The following is a 20,012-nucleotide window of genomic DNA, read 5'->3' as shown; positions in this document are numbered from 1 at the left end:
TTGGTTAATTTGATGGTCAAAATGTCTGGCACAAGTCACAGGATCACTTTGGATTAATCTACATTTTTCTTCCCAGTTTAAATTCTCTAGCTCATTGTCAGTATATTTCTACGGATCAGCAAGTTGAAAAGGTATTCTAAGAAGGTGTATCCATCGTGTTTCTGCTGATGAGAAACTACAAAACAAGGAAGCTGGACCCAACTGTCTTCATTGCGAAAAGGTCTCTTTTAGCTTTCTCAAAATATGGAGGTGGACCCTTAAAGCTCTCGAAAATTTAAATCCCTCATCACTGACGGATTAAGCTATCAAATGTTCCTTGTTGTTTTAAATCGCCTGCATTTAGGATTCTGCTGTTCTCCTTATATTTTCTGAGTGCAATTTGTGATTGTCCTAAAAAGCTTTCATTTGTAACTTTTTTGTTTGATCGAACATATTCACACAAAAACGAAGGGTCTGTTTGGCGAATCCAAAGAACCACAACAGAAGTGTAGTGCAGAAAAAGCAAGGAATCTAGCATGTTTATCGCAAAGAAAAGAATTTCAGCAAAATTGTTTGTCTTCTTCTCGATGATCCTCCAGCCGTAGAAAAGCCAGAAACAAACGAGAATCAAAAACACATGCATCATGAGGGAAACTCGGAGAACAAGCAATAGAAGGTGACCCGTGACATGCGAAAATACAAAGCCCACACTCCGATCATTAACAACAGCTCTTTGACGAAAAAACTAATAAAAAGTCCATCACAAGTTGAGCCACAGGGCGTAGGTTTCCATGAACAGGGAGGGGGTGGGGGAAGAAGGGAACACCTATATCATAAAAGACAGGAGGGCAAAAACTAAGCACCCGCGCTGCGTTTGAAATGAGTAAATCGAAAACGGAGACTTGTAAATGGTGTTTGCTATCCTTCAGGGGCCAATAGTCGAGAAAACTCTGCCTTCAAATGTCTGTACGAAATGTCAGAGTTGCCTTTATTACATTTGGTTTCCTAGTTGTTTTCAGTCTTCATGCAGTGTTTGTTTACGATATCAATAAATGCAAACAAAATAAAGGTCTCGATCAAAACCCTCGAGAACTTTTAAGCGATTGGTCTGAATGTGCGTTCTTGCTTGAAGTATAATAATTACAACAAATGATTGAATAACCTAGGAGGCCCTTCCAAGTTATTACCGGGGAAACTGAGTTACGAGATGACAGAGTACCTATCCCCGTACCCAAGAATCATTTCTTGTCCAAGGCTATACTGTGTGCTTAAGAAAGCAAGTTTGCAAGTAATTAGTTTCAGAAGAAGTCAAGGCGCCAAACACTTTGAGAGAGAGAGCGATCATAATCAGTCCATAATGACTATAATCTCCTTTCGTAACCAAGCTAACCTTTCCATCAACCGACTTCTTGTCTCATTCAATTTTTCGCTGTTGTCATTTGTTCTTAAGCGGTAAATTTGCGACATGCGGCGACGTTAGTCCATTGAAACCCAAACAAACTGTTTCCAACTTTATTGTTTTCACTAGAAATTTAAAATGTTTCCTAAAAAAGTAATTAACACGTTGTTCTTATTTATGGTAAGCACAAATAGTTCACGCTAATGTTTCAAAGTTAATTTGGCAATAAGGCTGGAAATCTCGTGGCATAATAGAGAAACTTTAGTGTCCGTGAATAAGGGAACGTTTAGTATGCTAATCCCAATACATCTGTACATATGGCAACTCGGCAAAGAAGGCCCAATAAGTAGAAGTAGCTACGGTTTTTAATTAAAATTATTTCTAATTAAAACTCACTTCAACTGTAACTTAGCTTAACAACGCAGATCTAGTTTTCTTTAATCTGCCTCAAGTTGATAACATTCCGGAAAGGCAAAAATATAAGTAGCCGGGCTCCAACGTTACACTCATGTAGGTTTGACGATGAAATGAGTGTTTAAATTCCACTCAAGTATAACAAGCCATCCAAGAAAACTATCTTAAAAGCGTTAGCTTGTCGTTCTCCTTGTAGACCAAGTGAGACAGACTGATGATAACTCCTCATCCGCTTCCGCAGTTTACAGAGTGCCCCTCTAATACAGTGGCATTTCACATTGCCATATATCTATTTATCAAGTACGTGACGTACACGTGAACACGAAGTACTGATGTCCGAGACGAGCGTGACCACCACGCGCTGAACGTGTGCCCGCTTTCCCCATACTTTCAAGTGTTCACCTGAGACGAGGGAATTCATCTGGAAGAAGAGCATGAACACGGCAAGTTGGACACGTGCTCTGTTCCCCCAGCAACCACTTTCGGATACACTGGAACATGAAAACACGTGAAATTAGTTTAAGGCTACTAACTGAGTTTAGACTTTCACTCTGGAATGCATAAGAACCGTGGTACAGAAAAAAAAATCATCATTCATGGTTATATATCCACAACTAAAATAGTACGGAAAATAATACCCGCAAAGAGAAATCGAGCTTACCGGTGAATGATATCTGTGACCACACTCTAACGTTACTATATCAATGGACGCGTTCATGTCTTCGTGACAGATGACACACGGGTCTTCCTCATAGCTCCCTGTGGCGATCGCCATCTTGGCCGCCTCTGTTAAGGCCAGCTTAGAGATCTGGATTTGTTGGGTCTTCTGTGCTTGAGGTTGCTTAGCATGAGGCACAGGGGTCGTGCGTAACAAACCAGCCTGAGGAGGGAGGGCACAAGAAGAAGTTGCGGGTTGCGAGACTTAAAGTTTCCCCAAAAAAATAAAGGGACAGTTTTACCAAGGTATTTTTTCCCCATACAAATACATCTTTTCACCAGTTTTCATGGGAAAAAAATCTAATGACGATCTAAACCGAAAATATGAAATGTAAATTCTACGCTTTGGAACGATTTCCATAACATGTGAAAACTCTTAAAAAAGTTACTGTGGTTTATTCCTTAAGAAAAAAACAACGTTGAAATGGAAAAGAAAACTCAAAATCTTCAAGATGCCATTGTTATATTTCAAATTAAAAAGTAAACGTGAAGTATAGTAGAATGGAACCATTTCCCATCGCTCAGTTTTAACAAGTCTCCGACTTGCCACAGCGTCTTTCGATCACGTGTCGCAAAACCAAACCCTAAGTAAGCTGTAACCACAACAACCAATCAGAACGAGGATTAACAATACAAGCAGCCAATGAGTATTCAACGTAAACAAAGGTAACCAAACCCAAAAGCGGAAGGATCTCTCTAGCGCCAAGCGCAAGTGACTGAGTTTGGGTCGAGTTTTGCAACTGATTGGTTGAGTGTTTTTAGTGATACTTCTTACAGAATCGCTGAACACAGTCAACTTCAAGCAAAACCAGTGCAATGGTGGGAAATTTTCGACCGCCAATCGCAAACTGAATGACTCCTCTAAAACGAAAAAACTTTCAAAGTTTGTTTTAAAATACCTTCTTTTTCTGTTCAACCAGCTCTGAGACACTAGCGACGATGTCCTCTAGTGACAATCCAGTAAGTGAGCCATGTTTGTTAGACCGTACCTCTTTGATAAAGCCGGTCAATTCCAACCTGTGAGGAACACATTAAAACAATCCTTAATCAGAAAAAAAAAAACTGATGTAAAATTTCTTAACTGAAATGTATCAATGAAGAAACTTCAACGTCGGTGCCTAGTTATGAGAAAAACTGCGACTGACTGCGAAAGAACGTGAAACGCATGTTGAAAACGACATCGAAATCACAAAAGAAAGCTTAATTCTGACAACACCCGGCACCAGTTATGGACAAATCTGTTGGGGCAATAAAGCTAAAAGTACTCTTACTGGGTCCGCAAGGTGGAACGGACACATTGGCAATTAATAACATTGGAACTGGGAGGGGGGCAAATGAACATCAAAAACGTTTACTATTCTGGAAAAGTCTCTGAGCTAGACATGTCTGAAAGTATAGCTCCGTTTACCGAGCTCATACAAGAGGCCATCATTTTCGATGGTAAATCGACGATGGTAAATTGTTTCACCAGGATGATTTTACCCACCTGGTAAAGTTTGGATACATGGTCGACAGACGCAGCATAATCTTTTCAAAGCTGTTTGATGGTCGCGCCTTGTCTTGTACGACTGCCATTGCACCACCTACTGAAAGATTACCAGCAACCAGAGGCTGTTCTGCACCAACTGGAACAGCAGCAACAACTGGAAGTGGAGCCACAGCTAAAGGACCCCCCGTATTAGCACTAGAAGAGCTGGTCGGAACGGGGGGTTCAGGTGTTAAAATGTTACTTTCCGGAGAGGGCTGGTATTGAGGTTGAAGTTGCGGTTGAAGGTGTTGTTGCAGTGGGGGCTGGGGCTGCAGTTGGGGTTGAACCTGGGGCTGCAGTTGGAGTTGAGCCTGGGGCTGGGCCTGTACCTGTACCTGGGGCTGGGCCTGGGGCTGGGTCTGGGGCTGAGCCTGCGGCTGGGCCTGCGGCTGGGCCTGCGGCTGGGCCTGCGGCTGGGCCTGCGGCTGGGCCTGCGGCTGGGCCTGCGGCTGGGCCTGCGGCTGGGCCTGCGGCTGGGCCTGCGTTTGGTTTTGTTGTTGTCCGGGTACCTTAAAGAGAAGATAGGATCAGTTTGTTAACTTTCCTTATTGACTGTCATACATTTCCTCACTGCAACACAGCCCCGAAAATTTGGTTTCACACCGCGGAATTATTTGAGTTGATAAATTTCATGTCTACTTGACATAGTATTGAGGTTAAAAGGACAAACTGCCTGTCGATCACTTGTGAAAGTCAAAAGATTAAAAGAGTCTTATGACAAGGCCAGGAGCCGTGAGCAGATGGAATTTTGCTTACCAGAGACTGTAGAACTGGAATGCCTGGATATGGTGGCGGTCCGGGGATGTTCAGCTGAGGTAAACTGGACAAAGTTCTGCCATTTTTTAGCAGATCAATTTGCTCATTGAATGTCGTCTGCAAGAGATCACCCTTTAGTTAGAATAAGAGTAGTGAAAAACAAACTATCTTAAGTCTGATAGCACGTTGCTGGCATATTGATAACCTGTTTAACGGCAGTTTCGGCTGGACGCGAAATCTTACTTGACTAGCGAGGTAGCTCCTTTCTCTCGCCAAGTTAACTTTCGCGTTAATCGCAATTCGCTGTTTCACCCTTCTTTCGCCCGACTGTTTACCTCTGTATGTCCGAGGACGCCTAAAATGTTCACAACAAGTACCTTGCATTGCACGACTCTCTGATGGCATTCAGAAGCGTAATTCTTCCACGCAGTGACGACTTCCTCTACTTTAGGACCAGTAATTCTGACAAAACAAACAGATTTATATCAATGCTATAAAGGAAAAATACTTAGGATAAGACATTCAAATAAAGCCTCATAGTTTTTATCAATGTACTCATCGAAATCAGACAAATCTAACCTTGCGTTCACAGCTTGTATCAAATTATTGATGGTTATATGCGATTCTTGGAACGCTCTCTCCAGAAACCTCAAACCAACGTCACGGCGAAGTTCAAGCAGTTTGATCTGCCAAGAGAAATATATCAGTTGACATTATAGCCCATTAGAGCTCTTTTCGATTAAGTGTCGTAAAACCAGAACCAAACTACTCACAACAGTCAATCAGAACTTGGAAAATATCACGAGGAGCCAATGAGAAATCGAAGTAAAAATTAGCAAACTGCATGAAGGGCGGGAAAACGCGAGTGACCGAGTCGCGATTGCTTTTAGTTTTGAAATTGATTGGTTGAGAAAGTGGCGCGAGTTTTCTGGACCAATCATATAAAGAACTAAAGGAAAACCAGAGCTGTCCTGGATTATTTTCGACACTCAATTGAAAATTGTTCCAACACATAGAGAATGGCTTCACGGACCAACCTTCTGAACCCTCTAACCCCTAAGAGAGACTGACTTGTAATTTCTCCTCACAGTCTCAACCTTGAATCAGGTGTAAAGGTCATGGGAATAGAGGAAATGATCACCAATTTTGAGGAAGCTCCTGATTGTCAAACAAATTCTCCTTGTCTGTACCAGAGGAATGATAAGTGAACAGTGTGGAGAATATGAATACCAATGTAAGGGTGTAAAGGGTCAGCATAACTCCCTAAGCCGGGGTTTCCATAACTTTTTTTGCTGTGTTCGGAAAGTGAATGTAAGGCGAAAACCAAACACGAGTGCCTGCTCGCAGGCTCAACAGACAGCGGTAAGAGGTCTTTTAGGCGGCGATAGAGTACTGGTAACCAGCTTTTCCTCAACATTTTCATGCCCTACAGAAAACGAAAAAAGAAAAAAGATTACCTCTGCATCCTGAGCCCTAGCCTGTTGTTGTAGATTTTGAGCTTTAGTACTTTTTAACAACTCGTCCTTCTCAGAGCGTTCTTTGTTCCAGGAATCCCTGACGGAGGGGAAAAAAGGAAGAGTATCAAAATTTGCGTATGATTTCCTATTAAGAAAGCCAACCTTATCGCCTCTTCAAATAATTCAATGATCAATCCCTAATTTACTTTGCGCTTCTGAGAAAACAATTTAAAAATTTCGTCTTCTTTCTTTTTCCATACAGTCACCGCGTCACTCAGAATCATAAGCAGAAATTTCCTCCAGGAAGAAAGGTTCTTCTGATTCAAACTCAGAACAAAACGCCCCGAGCTGACGGACACGTGCCGATACTAACCTCGGTGATTTCAGTGGCTATCAATTCATAACGAAATTCTCTCCAACGCAAAACAAAATAGGAGGCTTGCGTCCCTTTATATACTGGCGGTATTATTGAGGCAGACTTACTTCTCTGATGTGTACTGCCCTTTAACAGTTGACAGCTCTTTTTTAACACTGGTAATCACGTTGGTTCTGACGGAAAAAAAACAACAATCAAATCACATTTTCAGAACCGTTTGGCGCAAATATATAAGAGGCCCCCGTGCAGCGTCAGTCGGTGGAAAGGTAAGCTTAGTGAATATTTCCTTAAAGTTCATCGAGATAGATGAATCGCGGGACGAGATTTGAAAAGCTACCAGTTTCGAGCGCTAGAACTTCCTTAGAGCGTTGCTTGTTCCTTCTCAGAAAGGACACATCCCCGAATGACAATACGGACAAATGGACAACCTCTAGCCTATGAGAGCGTTTCTTCGCTCGCGGGAAATGATGAGGCCTTAAGCAATGCGAAACGGCGAGAGCATTGAAAATTATTAGTGCCAGACTCCCAGCAAATCTCTCCCCGACTCGTCTCAAATTTTCAGTCGGGCGGAGGCAAGGATGCGTCATGTAACGCGAAAAAGGAAGGCCGGTTCGCACCCTAAACAACCACTAACTTAAAATAGCGATATTCAGCTCCCCAACGGCAGCCGCAAAACGATGACCTTGCGCACTACGGTATGATGCTTCGACTCCCAAACGGCCGAGAAACTAGTGGTAAGCAACGCCAAAACCTACGTTTGCAGACTGCAAGGTGAGAGGATCCCTTTTGAGTATTATTCTGCAAAATGCAGTTTGGAAATTGCGCCTACTTAGCCGAGGAAAAATGCTAGTAAAACAGAGAGCGAATAAAAGACTCCAAATAAAAGCGATGGAGCAACTTCTCATTGACAACGAAATAGAAGCCTTGAAATCCTAAGAAAAAGTTTCATATGAATCAAACGGTTCAAATGAACTCACTTGTCCTGTGCTTCTTGTACCAGTTTATGGTTCAAGGTTTTGATCTTATCGTCTTTGTCTTCGCACTGTTGGCGTAGTTTACGTATTTCCTCCTGGTTCTCCTTCTTTACTTCTTGAACATCTTTTGAGTATTTCTACAACAAGACACGCAAATATTTATCGAATAAAACCTTTCTCAAAAAGGGTACCAAAAAAGTAAAATCCAATCAAAATCAGACTAGACAAGAATTTCATACCAGCCCCCCAACATAACGATCTCTCAATTGGTAATTTTGCAACGTCTCGTAAATCCAGTTCTTGTTTCAGCCCGGAAAATGTTAATTTAAAATAACAATTTAAAAAGGGATTATTTTAGTTGGGGATAAATGCTCACCCAAAACTCATAAAAACGCCTGTTCACATCTACAATTTCCACGCAGTCATTTCTTCCGACAGGCTCGACTACCAACCGCTGTTCGAGAAATGAGCCCGTGTTCCTACCCTCCTTCTACTCGACGACTGGATCCGAGAAAACGGCGAAATATCGAGTCGAGCCAAGAGTTCGATCGATGCTAAATTTTCGACCAGAACTATTCCTTTCCACCAATTCTAAAGTTCGGTCACTAATAACTGGGAACCAGGACCTATCGAATGCTCCACCACTAGGCTACAAGCTGCTCGTGGTGAGTACAATACATAAAGTTCATATGTAACATAGTGCTAGAATCAGCGATCTCAACAGCATCCTACCTACCGAAAGGTTTTGAAAAGAGCAGCAGTTTGATAATTTTTATAAAACGATATGTCCTCAGGTTTTCCTACCACTCCAAAAGACCTACAATCAATTAGAGGTCCTTTCATGATCTGAGCCCTGTCTGAGCTTTTAGTTTGGTATGCGCGTTCGCGAAAGTAGGCCCTCCTCCCCCCACCCCCTGCAATTCGTCACCTTACCCTTAACCTTTTGACCCCTAAGGGTGTCTAGTATCTTATTTGTATCACCCCTAAATTGAACATCAGAGGTTCCGAGAATAAAGGATGATGAGATGAGCAACTAAAGAAACTCTGGGTTGTTAAACAAGTTCTGCATGTCAGTACCTTCAAAAGCGTATATAGAAAAGTGTGGAGAGTGTGCATAATTATGTTAGGGTGTAAAGAGTTTGAGCTCGCTAGTACTCATTGAAACTACACGGCGGAGAGGCACCCGAGCGAAATTTATGCGAGTCATGACGAGCTTGAGCAGAGCCCTTTTTTTTAAAGCGCGAAAGGCAACCAGGAGGTAAGAGTTGTTTCCTCTTAAGATGGGTAAAGATTTTGTACGTAGCTTTTGGTTCTTAATTCTGAAACCATCGCACTACAGCCGATTCACTTGATTGCGAACAGGTCCTCATTCTTCCCGCCTGCGGGAAAGTAGGAGGCCTTGAGCCACGCGTCTGCAAGGGGCCTGGCACTGATTAGTACCAGACCCCCAGGAAACCTCTCCTTGACTCATCACAAATCTTCCAGCGGGTGAAGAAACGCGCGTCCTGCAGCGCTATAATAAAGACTTGATTGCAGGCTGCTGATTCGCTCAAGTCAGAGTGCACAAAAAGCAGCTCCTTCTCAGTCCGCTCGCCTTCCACCTCACAGAAATTAGGTTGTGATTAGGTTCCACAATACATCAAACGCAAAAGTGGAAAGGAAAAGCGAGTAGTTGTGGGCAGTGCGAGTTCCGCGGATTACCTTCAAAATACCCTTGGGAACACATTGATTTATAATCACCTCTTTCTCTTGCAGAGCATCAGCGAGCTTCTTCTTTACTTTCTCCACTTCCGCAGAGTTCTTATTGAGTAAGGCGTTATGCCTGTCGACGTTTTCTTGTAGCCTCGCTTGTAAAGCGTCTTTTTCTGCCGCGACCCTTTGATATTCTGCCTTAAAAGGTTCAGGGATTGGATCTGTGCCTACACCTTTACTTTTCACATTCGGTTGCGTTTGCACAGCTTTGGTTTTGCTAACTATCGCCGGTTCAGTGGTGGAAACACTAGCGTTAAGTTTTTGATTACTTTGTGAAGGGTTGTTGTCCTCGCTCGCTACAAGTGAAGATACCTCCTTTTCAACTGTTTCAACAGAGGTATTAACTCGACTATCATCGTAGCTTGAGTCCGCAACATTATTATCATTTAAAGACAAATGCTCGGCTTTCAAAGAAGTCGTATCACTAGCAAAATCTTGGTAGTTTTCGCCTTGCGTTTCATTGGTGGATTTGGTGACGGTGAGATCACCTTCTGAAACGCTATCAACTAGAGTTTCACCATTCGAATTATTTTGTTCAGGATTTTCAACAAGAGTGTCGTTTCTGTCGATCGTTTGTTCATCATCGTCACTTTTTAACGTAGAATCACTGCCAATAGATGTTTTCGACGAGCTAGCTGATAACAAATCCGTTTGTGACGAAGAAACATATTCTGTACCATTCGGATTAAGCACTGGAGATGACGACATCGAGGAAGACGAATCTACGCCTCCGTCGTGCGCTTTACCAGCCGTAGTAAAAAGAACATCAACAGAATTTGATTTATTGTTGTCCTGAGTACCTTTTTCCTGTTTAATATTGGTTTTGAATCCACTATTCGTTCTGTCCAAGAATGGATTGTTACTACTCGCAGGTTTAAGAGTTTTTACCAAGTCTTCAAATTCCTTGTCCTCAGGTAGCATAACCCTGTTACCGTCAAATAAAAATTTTCCAGATTGTTCTAAGATAGCTTTTAGTCCTCCAGCACTGGAAATGATATCTTGGTAATCATCCGGTAGCATGCTCAAAGGCTGCATGATGCTCGGGTCAGCGAGCTCCAGACCTCCTTGGACTCGTAAAATCTCATGTAACATTCTGCAAGGAGAAAGAAAAACAGATGCTAAGTTTCTTCAAAAGTATGTTTGAAGCCAGCCGAAACAAAGGCTCCTTTTAGTTGAACTAATGGAAACTAAGCGGCATCAAAGATAAAAATTTGACGAGGAAGAACTTACGAGCTAACATATTCCGTGACTGCTTCCAAACTAATGGATGGCGGAGGTGGTAAAGACGTTGAGATGATGTCTGATGCCACTTCCATCTTGTAACTTGCCTCAAGCTCAGCTGCGCTATCTTGTAAATGAGGTGGAATAGCAAACGGTGCTTCCACCTCCTGCTGACTCCAGCCTGGTGGTTGAGTAACCACGTCAAATTTACTATGAAGGGAGAATAAAAAATTACAATTTACCTTTCACTCCATGGCCGGGTCGTTCAAAGCTGGGTTAAGATAACCTTGGGTTAGGGTGAAATTTGATTTCAGATCTGAAAGCTTGAAGAACAAGTTCAGTTTATTTCTTTTTTAGTACAATTTGATAATTGAATGTTCTAAAAATAATGGGTAAAATTATTCCAAAACGGCTCTTGAACAGAGAAATATAGAAACCTGGATTAAAATTTAACCCTGGATTAGCGCTAGTCGGCCTTTGAACAACTGTTTCCATCATACGTGCTTTTACCTCTCATACTCTCACACAGACGGACCAGTTAACGGACAGACAGATAGACAATCAGGAGTTACAGAGTTCACATCGGCGACGCCTTGGAAAACATAGCTAAAAGAACGAACTTTCGTTTCTCCAAATAATTTTACGTGTAGTTCGATTTATTTGTTATCCCCTACGGCGCCAGATGTTCCCTTCAGCATAACAAGAGAATGCAGGGAATAGTTCGAACAAATGTAACTTATGTGTCGTCTGGTTTCCTTTTCTCCGACTCGGCAAAGTTAGCGTTTTCACGTTGTAGTATTGTATAACACGACCAGGAAAAGTACAAACGTACGTGTGAAGTGATTGTCCGTTCATCAAATATTTTGCTTCGCTAACCGGTTGCCGTCACCGTCGCGGTTTTCTTTAAGTACTTACCAAGTTGTTAAACAGTCCTTTGATTGGTGTTTCAGTCGGTAAGTTTTCAGGAAACTCGTCAGTACGTAAGTAGGTAGGACGGTCCGTCAGTAAGTCAGTACTAATCAGTTAGTGAGTTATTCAAACTACACACAATCCGCAACTCCTCTATTTAGAAACTATTCATGGTGGCCAAATTATATCAACTCAATTGTCAAAACCAAATTCTCTTCTAAAACCCCCCACCGGCGCAGCGCCACAGTTTCTTCAGTTAGAAACTTACTCTCTTTAGTCATTGGGTCAGTCAGAGAGTCGGACAGTGTTTAATTATGAAATCAGCCGTTAGTAAGTCAGTCATATTGATTAGCTAGGTTTGTCATTGCTGTAATGACACCTTGCACTCTGAAGGCAACAATTTTTCACTTTTTACGTTGAGTAGCCACGGTTACCATTTAGGATGCGGGATTTCACCCAGGTCTTCGTAATCTTCACCATAAGGTGGTCTGAGTGTTTGCACTCCACCGTGATCTTTGAGAAATTCATCCAGCGTCTGCGTATTCTACACGAGGAAAAGAAACCATTACCCCATGTTTTGCCTCTAACGTCAGGTTTGGTGTTTATAAATTGCATTCCTGTGAGGCGAGTCTCTAGGGTAATGTAACCGCAGTCTCAAGGCGGTTTTGTTTTTAATCGGTACGATTTTGGATTGTTTCATTAATATCTTTTCCACCCCAAACATTTCACATCAAATTATTTAATAAATTACCTCGCGAAATATGAGATTTGAGTCATCACTTTTGGTTGAAGGATATTTTTATGATGACAATAGTTCGTTAAGGCAAAGTTAGCAGACCGCATTTCGAACGACAGTTGAAGAACCACAACAAAATTAATCACTGAGGCCAATCAAAACAAAGAAAAATATCAGAAGGAACTAATTCTAACTCAAAGCTAAAACAGGAGAACTGCCTGAAGCGGGGTAAAACACGAGTGAACAAGTCACGATTGGATTTCATTTTGTACTCAATTCGTTGAGAGGTTGGCAAGAGCTTTCCATTCCAATCCGAATTCCAAAAGGAAGGAAAGAAAATACTACGCCATACAAGATTACTTTCAACAAACTAATAGAATCTGAATTAGGATGGCCAGTTATGGGAAGAATTAACACGAAGGACCATGAGGGAAACCTATATGCTATCGGCACCCATGAGCAGGAATCAAAGCAGAGTCTTTTGTATCCAGGGCTAATTTTGGTACCATTAAGTACAACAAAGTCTACTTACCTTAAGTTTTTTCTTTTTGGTTTTAACCTTGTTTACTCCTTTTACACCAACTCCCTTTGAACAGAAAACAACCGACAGTTAACATGAACAATTGCCCATTTCCATAATGAGTCCTAGCGCTCTTCCTGTCATGTGATTATAAGTTTTCAGTCATGTGCAAATTAAACTTATTGTCAAACGAACGGTTGAGCACCAGGTCTCGTTTTGAAAAAGAGGCCAAAGGTAATTCGGGAATGGCCTATTTGCTCGGCGCTAAGAAGAGGCGATGTTGTAAACAGAGGTAACAGCACCTTACTACTTTCCCTACCTTGACTGAGTCTTCATCTTCCTCTTTCTTTAAGATAAACACTCCATCGCCTGCAAGATATATTTTACTCCGTATCAGCCTTCTAATCTACTCTTACTACGTAAAAGATGTGATGGGATAAAATTGTACACAAAAACTCCTATCACCAACCTGTTGCAATGCTGGCATCAGAAGAGTCCTGACCACTCTAGTGAACAGATAATAGAGTAACCATTGTAATAATTTCGGATTTTTAAACAGCTTGAAGTAATACAAATTTAAGCAAGATTTATTAACAACAATACTATTATTATTGACGTTTATTATATATTACCGTTAAATAATCCAAACCTTAGGTCGGGTTATTGTTATGTTCGTGTTGAGTTAACAATCATCTCATAGCTCATAACCAGATAATTAATCTTTTCCTTCTGCCAATGCATAACAGACCTCAATATATAGCTGGAAGCGCCCGTGGGCAATATGAAGCAGATCCTGTGTTCTGATAGGCTACCCAAGCAAGCAAGATAGACCCATTTTGCCCGCTCAGGATTGCCCGCTTTGCGCCCACGCAAGCGCATGGAGCGGACTTACAGAGTTCTTAACTTTTGGACAATGTCGGCGATGAGGTCGCAAAAAGCGACAGAAGACAGTCAAAACAAAGAAAACATAAACGACCTTCGTGGGTTTAATGAGCTGCAAATACTGTTGGATTTCTTTCCCGGCTCTCAAAATAAACAAGTCATTCTTGATTCTTATTAGAGCGTAATCTTTTCGCTATCTAATAAATCCTTCACTGATCAAGCTTGTTCGGTTAATATGGCTGGATATATGCCTTTTTTAGCGTTTTAATAGACCTCGACTTCGTCTCGATCCATAAAAACGCAAAAAAGGAACTCAGCCAATACCAAGCAATTTCTTATGTTGGGGTGGAAAGGGTTGCGGAAAATGCATCTATCGTGACACACCACTTGGCATAGAAAGACAAACATTCCCCTCATATGTCAAGCCAGCAATAACAAAGTACGCTCCATATGAGTCTAAGTTGTTATTAACAACACTGTGCCTAGCTTCCTTGGGTAATTTCTTTTTCTTCTGTTTCGGCCTGCATGGGTGACAATTTCTTTGGTGATGAGTATTGAGGACGTGGCGCGAACAAAAAAACGGAGCTTTGCCGCTCAATGCTTTTAAGCAAGCACAACCCCCAGCTACGCTGGAAATTTGATTATCTGTCTAAAATAGCAAGAAATGTCTCTTGCCTTTTCCAGCTGATTGTGGTCTCCCTTCATCGGTTTCCCTTCTTTTTGTCCTACAACAAAATTAGCACAAGGAAGTATGAGCTCGTCATTAAACCATTACTACAAGGAATTGACATAAAACTGCCAGAAATGAATAAAATGTAACGCCTCACATATTTCATCTCATGTACGACTAACGAGCCTCACATAAAGAAATCTTATTGAGACACGACAGGATCAAGTTTAAACGGTTAAGAATATATTAAGAATATATGAAAGTCATATATTTGATCTTTTTGATCAAGTTTGTTTGCCATCTTTGGAGGAATAAGGTTTAACTCGAGTGAGACATGCATAATTGTCCATTATTCTAAATTTCAAAGAAACAGCTGTAGAGAACAACGGTGTAAACTGACCTGGTAAGGGAGGAGGGGGTGGGGGGTTATGGACCATCTTTTCTTCACCAATGTCACTAGGCGATGTTTCAGGTGTCGCAAAGTCCTCTATCTTGATGTCATCTTTATCCTTTTTTTTCTTTTGTTTAGCACCAGCAACACTAATAAACGAACAAATGATTATTACATGAACCTGCAAGTTCCAAGAATGATCAGCATCAATTGATGGAAGATTAAATTACAATTCAATTTACAAATTTCTAAAAAATGGTGAGAGGCATCATCAATGAACCAAAACCAACAACTTACTTTGCTTTAAGTTTATTTTGCTTTGATTGTTTTGGTTTGCTCTCCTGTTTTGTGGCTGGCTTCTCATGCTTAAACTAAACAAACGAAACATTCATAAATGATAACAATATCTCCAAGCATTCCTGCATGTGTCGTGCTGGGCCAACGAAAAATATAAATTTCAATGCAAAATGTCAGTCTTCCCTTGAACATCTACCAAACCCACGCACTTGAACATTGAGTTTAATGCAAAAAATGCCTTCTTATCCGCCAAAGCCCAGAAGACTACTTAAGATCTTACATGAAAGTAAACATGTGAAAATCATAAATGTGAACTGCGTTTTAAGAAACTAATTTGGAAGCAATCTTCGCCGTAATGGACAATAGTTAGGCAGTGGTGAAAAAAGAAAGTCTGAAAAAAAATTCAGGCCAGTACAGGATTTGAACCCATGACCTCTGCGATACCGGTGGTACAGTGCTCTACCAACTGATCTTACGAGCCAACTGGGAGCTGGTCAATATGTTGCTTCGTAATAAACCCGTGAACTAAGAATAAATAAGATCTTACACTCACTTACATATGCATTGCATAAACACATCTCTAATAAAGGTATTACCCAGTGAAAACAGAACAGAAAAAACCGTTTGTAGAGAGAGGTTCAACTGTATCTGTCTCATCAACTAATAGTGCCAATTTAGGTTAAGTTCATTATCACACTTATGACAGCCCACCTCAGTTTTAAGACCTTCCATATCATAGATCTGGACATTAATTACAGAGCCTTCACAGTCAGGAGTCATGCAGATGTCATCAAGAAAGTCCTGGATAAACAGAAAAAGAAACGTAGTTAACATGGCAGCAAGGGTGGTACACTTACAATGGCACTTAGCTCCCATTCCTGTACCTTGCATTGAGGCTGTTGATAGTTCTCGTCATTACTCTATGCGTTTCTCTTAGCTAGTGTTCTTCCTTTTTTTTTTTTTTCTTTCGTCGAAAACAAACCACATAGAAATTCTGATTCAACCTTACATAGAAGAAGACAAAGAGCCCCCACATATGATTTGTTCTATTTCTTATCCATTCTTAACAAAAACAAAGACTTTAAGTCTGGTCATCATCCTTTGTTGCTTCAAAAGTTACCAATAACTGTTTTGGCCAACCTTGTAAAAAATATCTGACTTCCCTTCTCCCTGGCCAAAGCAATTTACTTAATTTAGCTTCATGAGCAAGCTCTTGACCAGCAATCAAACACTTGTTGCAGCTTAGCGAAAAAAAGACAGACTTCTTCAATTATTCTGTCCGGAACCACTCTTTCATTAATTTTTTTTCTTTGTACTCTCTTTCAGTGTTCAACTGATTTGTGTGAAATTCTACCTTTCTTCAGGAGCTCAACTACAGTAAAAATTCTGCATGGCATTACTTTCGACATTTTTATTCTTGCCTTGTCGCCAGTTTTTCCATCTTCGGAGCTCTTTTGCTTTTTCCAACATCCTGGATGGAAATCTACTTTACAGTTTTCATGACAGATTAGTCGTATGTATCCTTTGTAGTCTGAAGTTGAGAAACAATAGACAGATTATGACAGGAAACCAGGTACTCTTAAATTAAACAAAATCAATTAATCTTCTGGAAAGGACATATACAGAAGAAGTATAAACTTTATTCTGAACCTTCCAGAAGAGACTAACATCTGTTCATATCTTTTTAGCCCATTCCATGCACTCAGGTTATAAAAGTAGTGCCATAGTGGCACCAGAGTGAGCCTCCTTCCTTTCTTTTTCCCTGCCCACAAACTTTCACTCCACTTTCACTCAGGGGCTCATGAATTGAGCCCCTGAAACAGGATGGTCACTTCTTGTATCCAGTACAAAACACGTTATGAGAACAAACAACCTTCCTTTTTTTGATATAACTACAAATTCTCATAACTAATTCGTCATAGTATTTAAAAGGGAGAATTGCTCATCAGATCAAAAGCACACCTACCAGGATCAGTAAGGTAAATCTGTGTTTTATTTGGACAATCAGGATATCTGCAAATAACATCAGGTCGCGGTGGATGACGACAAATTCTAATTAACGTCTGAATAGCACTCTGAAACGAGAGAGAAAGACTGAGAAACATACAACCACAGTATTATTCTGAGGTATTGTTACTTTTCAAAAGACAGCTACCATTAATTGAAGAGCTGAAGTCAAGGAAGTTTTCCCTACTGTAAAATTGGAGTTACCACATATCAGCCGAGTCTATGTCTCTTTGGTTAGGTGATTCACAATCCATTTGATCAAGAAAAAACTCCTGAACTATTGAAAGGGGATTTTTTTGGCAGATGAGTACGGAAAATTTGCAAACAGCAAATATTTTACTGCATTTCACAGCATCAAAAGAAAAAGAAATAAAAAAAACAACAATATAATGCTGTAAGTAAAACTCCTAACTAAGTTTTCTAAAACAGGAATGAATATGCCTTGAATGGGAACAAAAAAAATTACACTAAAATAAGAAAATATTATTACCAATAACTTTCCAGGTTTAGTGTCGTCAATAATGACTTGAGACCCAGGCCATCTATAAGAAGCTAACTTCTCATCACCCAATTTGTTTACTAACCCAAGGCCTTCTTCTAAATGATCTAAGGCTTCTGTGAACCTAAGGCAAATACATATAAGCAGGTTTTGATTTTTTGCACTGAATGAGGACAACTCAAGACAGGTTAGAAAGGCATTAAATTTAGGCTATTTATACGATGCATTAAAATTGAAGAGTTCTGTTTGGGTAACAAGAGGTCAGTGTCATAATTTCGCAGATATTTTCTGAAGTGGGAGACAAAAATTGTGCAGTTTCTGAAGCTTATCTCTCATTTAAGATGTTGAGGGTATTTTCAGACAAGACCAAACTCAATTATAAGCTGCCACACATTGTATTAAAATAGCATCAAGAATACTCAAATGATTTTGAAATACCATTTCATACCTGTTCTGTTTATAAAACACCCTTCCTGTTCCTAAATATGCTAAAGGAAAGACTACAGTTTTATGTTCTACTACAATAATCTCAAAATGTTTCTTGGCTGCCAGTAGTTCCTGAAAAAAGAAAAGCCAAATCAAAATAAATTTACATAAAGATACAAATTTTACATGATGGTCGTATTCTAAAATAAATGACATTAAAGCATGCCACAAAAATTAATGAACCTAGAAACACATTAGAAATTACTGCTTTTCAATAGACTATTATAGCCTGAAGCTATCTACATTTAAACAAAAATTGCAAGATGTGATTTTACAAAATTAGAAACAATCATCTACCTCCTGGCCACCAACTTCCAAGAGGGCTGCTCCAAAACTATACAGTAATATAACAAAATCTATCTCCTTCATTTCATAGATCTGATGGGGGGAAAAGGTTCCAGTAAGTAAGCATGAAAACTCTCACATCATCATCAGTGTACAAACACAGAGCTTTTTATAGCTGCTTGTCTTTATGCAAACTTCTGTTTTTCAGCCACGACAGGAGCAAAATAACTTTTCATTTTAATAATTTCAGGCAACTGGTGAGTGCAAAGGAATAATTTAAGATTTTAAGTATTACTGTAAGTCTGTTTATTACTACTCAATATAAACAATCCAGACTTGTTCATTATTTTCCAACCATAAATAAGTAGATGTCTCTCCATACTTTAAATGTTTAATTCCAAAATAATTCATGGCTAGCTTGGTCTATACCCATTGGCAACATACCCCCAAAAGGTTAAACAAGTAGATTTAAGTATTTAATGACCATAGTGGATAATTTCTCTGCTTACAGACTCCTATCCAGTGCTACATTTACACTTTCTAATCACTAGATGCTCAGCCTGTCAGGGTCTCCACTTCAGGGAGCTTGGCAGGCTACCCTGATTATAATTATACTATTTACCAAGCAAAATGTAAAATAGTCCAACACACAGTGTGGTCAGAGACAGGTCACTATGAGCAAAGAGGTTCATTTGTACAATAAACTTCATTTGGTTATTATCATTATCATTACCAAAAGTACTTACCTGGTATTGATTACCATTCTCTTTTAAAAGTGCAACAGCCTCTCCATATTTACAAACAGCAATGTCGTTTTTCTTTTCTGTCATAGCTTTACTTCCCTATAAAGAACAAATTAAATTAAGAAATTTATAAACAACTCTGTGGCCAGCGTTTGCTAAATTTTATCACTTGAATAAAGAAGTTACTTGCTTTAATCATGGGTGCAGAAAAGAAACATCCAAGTCCCTCTTAAAGAATTGAACCCCAACACTTTAGCTTTCACACTAAGATGGACTATTACAGAGCTACAGATAACTCCACCATGAGCAGAACTTTCCCCTATAATTCATAGCAAAATAAACAAACAAACCCTTATTCAAACACAAATACTGTACCCTCTGATTTTGCTTTTTAATGCCATGTTTCAGTGATTTTCTTTTTTGATATCACTTTTAATTCACTGTCAAGAGTTTTGGGTCACACAAAATGAGCAACATTATCCCATCTTAAAGTTAAAAGAGTGATTGACAGATCTATTCAAAGGACTTCACTTTGCACACTTACTTGTTTGAGGTGGGAGGTAAATTCTCTTAACTTTGGATTATTCCCACTCTGATCTCCTTGTGACCCCTGTAAGAGATAAATATGATTAACTTTCCTTGCCTGAAGACAAGTAATTTTAAGCTAACATCAATACTGTTTCGACACAATGACTAAACCAAAGTGAAATAAGAAAAGCTGACAAATATCAAGTTAAAAACTACTGGTACAAATGTACAAATTTATGGAATAGAATTCATACCATGACCTTTTTATTCTGCTTTACTGGCTTTGTAGCTTCTTTTTTGACTGTGGGCTCTACAGGCTTCTTCTGTCTTTCTTCTTTCTTAGGTTTTTCCTCTGTTTTAGGTTTTTCCTCTGTCTTAGCTTTTTCTTGAAGCGCTCCTCTGATAATTTGTTTGATCTTCTCACTTGGGTGACGTTTCTTGGACTTAAGAGAAAAACATTTGATAAAATAAGTAGCAACCAAAAAA

The 20,012-nt window shown here is 40.0% G+C and overlaps 1 protein-coding gene across 5 annotated transcripts in view; it reads right to left on the bottom strand.

Annotated features, from left to right (window-relative positions):
- Nucleotides 1-1,477: 1,477 nt before the first annotated feature.
- Nucleotides 1,478-20,012, bottom strand: part of LOC113675256 (uncharacterized) — a 29,194-nt gene continuing 10,659 nt past the window's right edge. The window contains exons 20-48 of one of the 5 annotated variants that reach the window (XM_089209241.1): nucleotides 19,781-19,969; nucleotides 19,543-19,608; nucleotides 19,002-19,097; nucleotides 18,268-18,348; nucleotides 17,933-18,042; nucleotides 17,476-17,608; nucleotides 16,945-17,053; nucleotides 16,400-16,509; nucleotides 15,690-15,779; nucleotides 14,979-15,052; nucleotides 14,691-14,830; nucleotides 14,296-14,345; nucleotides 13,208-13,244; nucleotides 13,058-13,107; nucleotides 12,751-12,804; nucleotides 11,917-12,026; nucleotides 10,583-10,783; nucleotides 9,341-10,445; nucleotides 7,604-7,737; nucleotides 6,734-6,799; nucleotides 6,251-6,347; nucleotides 5,373-5,479; nucleotides 5,171-5,255; nucleotides 4,794-4,910; nucleotides 4,517-4,546; nucleotides 3,996-4,456; nucleotides 3,409-3,526; nucleotides 2,454-2,672; nucleotides 1,478-2,283 (exon numbers count right to left, since the gene is read on the bottom strand). In XM_089209241.1, the coding sequence (XP_089065367.1) occupies nucleotides 2,191-2,283; nucleotides 2,454-2,672; nucleotides 3,409-3,526; nucleotides 3,996-4,456; nucleotides 4,517-4,546; nucleotides 4,794-4,910; nucleotides 5,171-5,255; nucleotides 5,373-5,479; nucleotides 6,251-6,347; nucleotides 6,734-6,799; nucleotides 7,604-7,737; nucleotides 9,341-10,445; nucleotides 10,583-10,783; nucleotides 11,917-12,026; nucleotides 12,751-12,804; nucleotides 13,058-13,107; nucleotides 13,208-13,244; nucleotides 14,296-14,345; nucleotides 14,691-14,830; nucleotides 14,979-15,052; nucleotides 15,690-15,779; nucleotides 16,400-16,509; nucleotides 16,945-17,053; nucleotides 17,476-17,608; nucleotides 17,933-18,042; nucleotides 18,268-18,348; nucleotides 19,002-19,097; nucleotides 19,543-19,608; nucleotides 19,781-19,969 (4,332 nt within the window). In that variant the 3' untranslated portion in view covers nucleotides 1,478-2,190. Of the gene's footprint in view, nucleotides 2,284-2,453; nucleotides 2,673-3,408; nucleotides 3,527-3,995; nucleotides 4,547-4,793; nucleotides 4,911-5,170; nucleotides 5,256-5,372; nucleotides 5,480-6,250; nucleotides 6,348-6,733; nucleotides 6,800-7,603; nucleotides 7,738-9,340; nucleotides 10,446-10,582; nucleotides 10,784-11,916; nucleotides 12,027-12,750; nucleotides 12,805-13,057; nucleotides 13,108-13,207; nucleotides 13,245-14,295; nucleotides 14,346-14,690; nucleotides 14,831-14,978; nucleotides 15,053-15,689; nucleotides 15,780-16,399; nucleotides 16,510-16,944; nucleotides 17,054-17,475; nucleotides 17,609-17,932; nucleotides 18,043-18,267; nucleotides 18,349-19,001; nucleotides 19,098-19,542; nucleotides 19,609-19,780; nucleotides 19,970-20,012 lie in introns of all 5 variants that reach the window. The other 4 variants (XM_089209245.1, XM_089209239.1, XM_089209240.1 and 1 more) reach the window with 4 other exon arrangements.

Source organism: Pocillopora damicornis, chromosome 6 (assembly GCF_964200805.1).
Source record: "Pocillopora damicornis chromosome 6, jaPocDami1.2, whole genome shotgun sequence".
NCBI lineage: Eukaryota > Metazoa > Cnidaria > Anthozoa > Scleractinia > Pocilloporidae > Pocillopora > Pocillopora damicornis.
The sequence above is the reverse complement of the archived record's forward strand: the minus strand, read 5'-3'. Positions and strand labels throughout refer to the sequence as shown.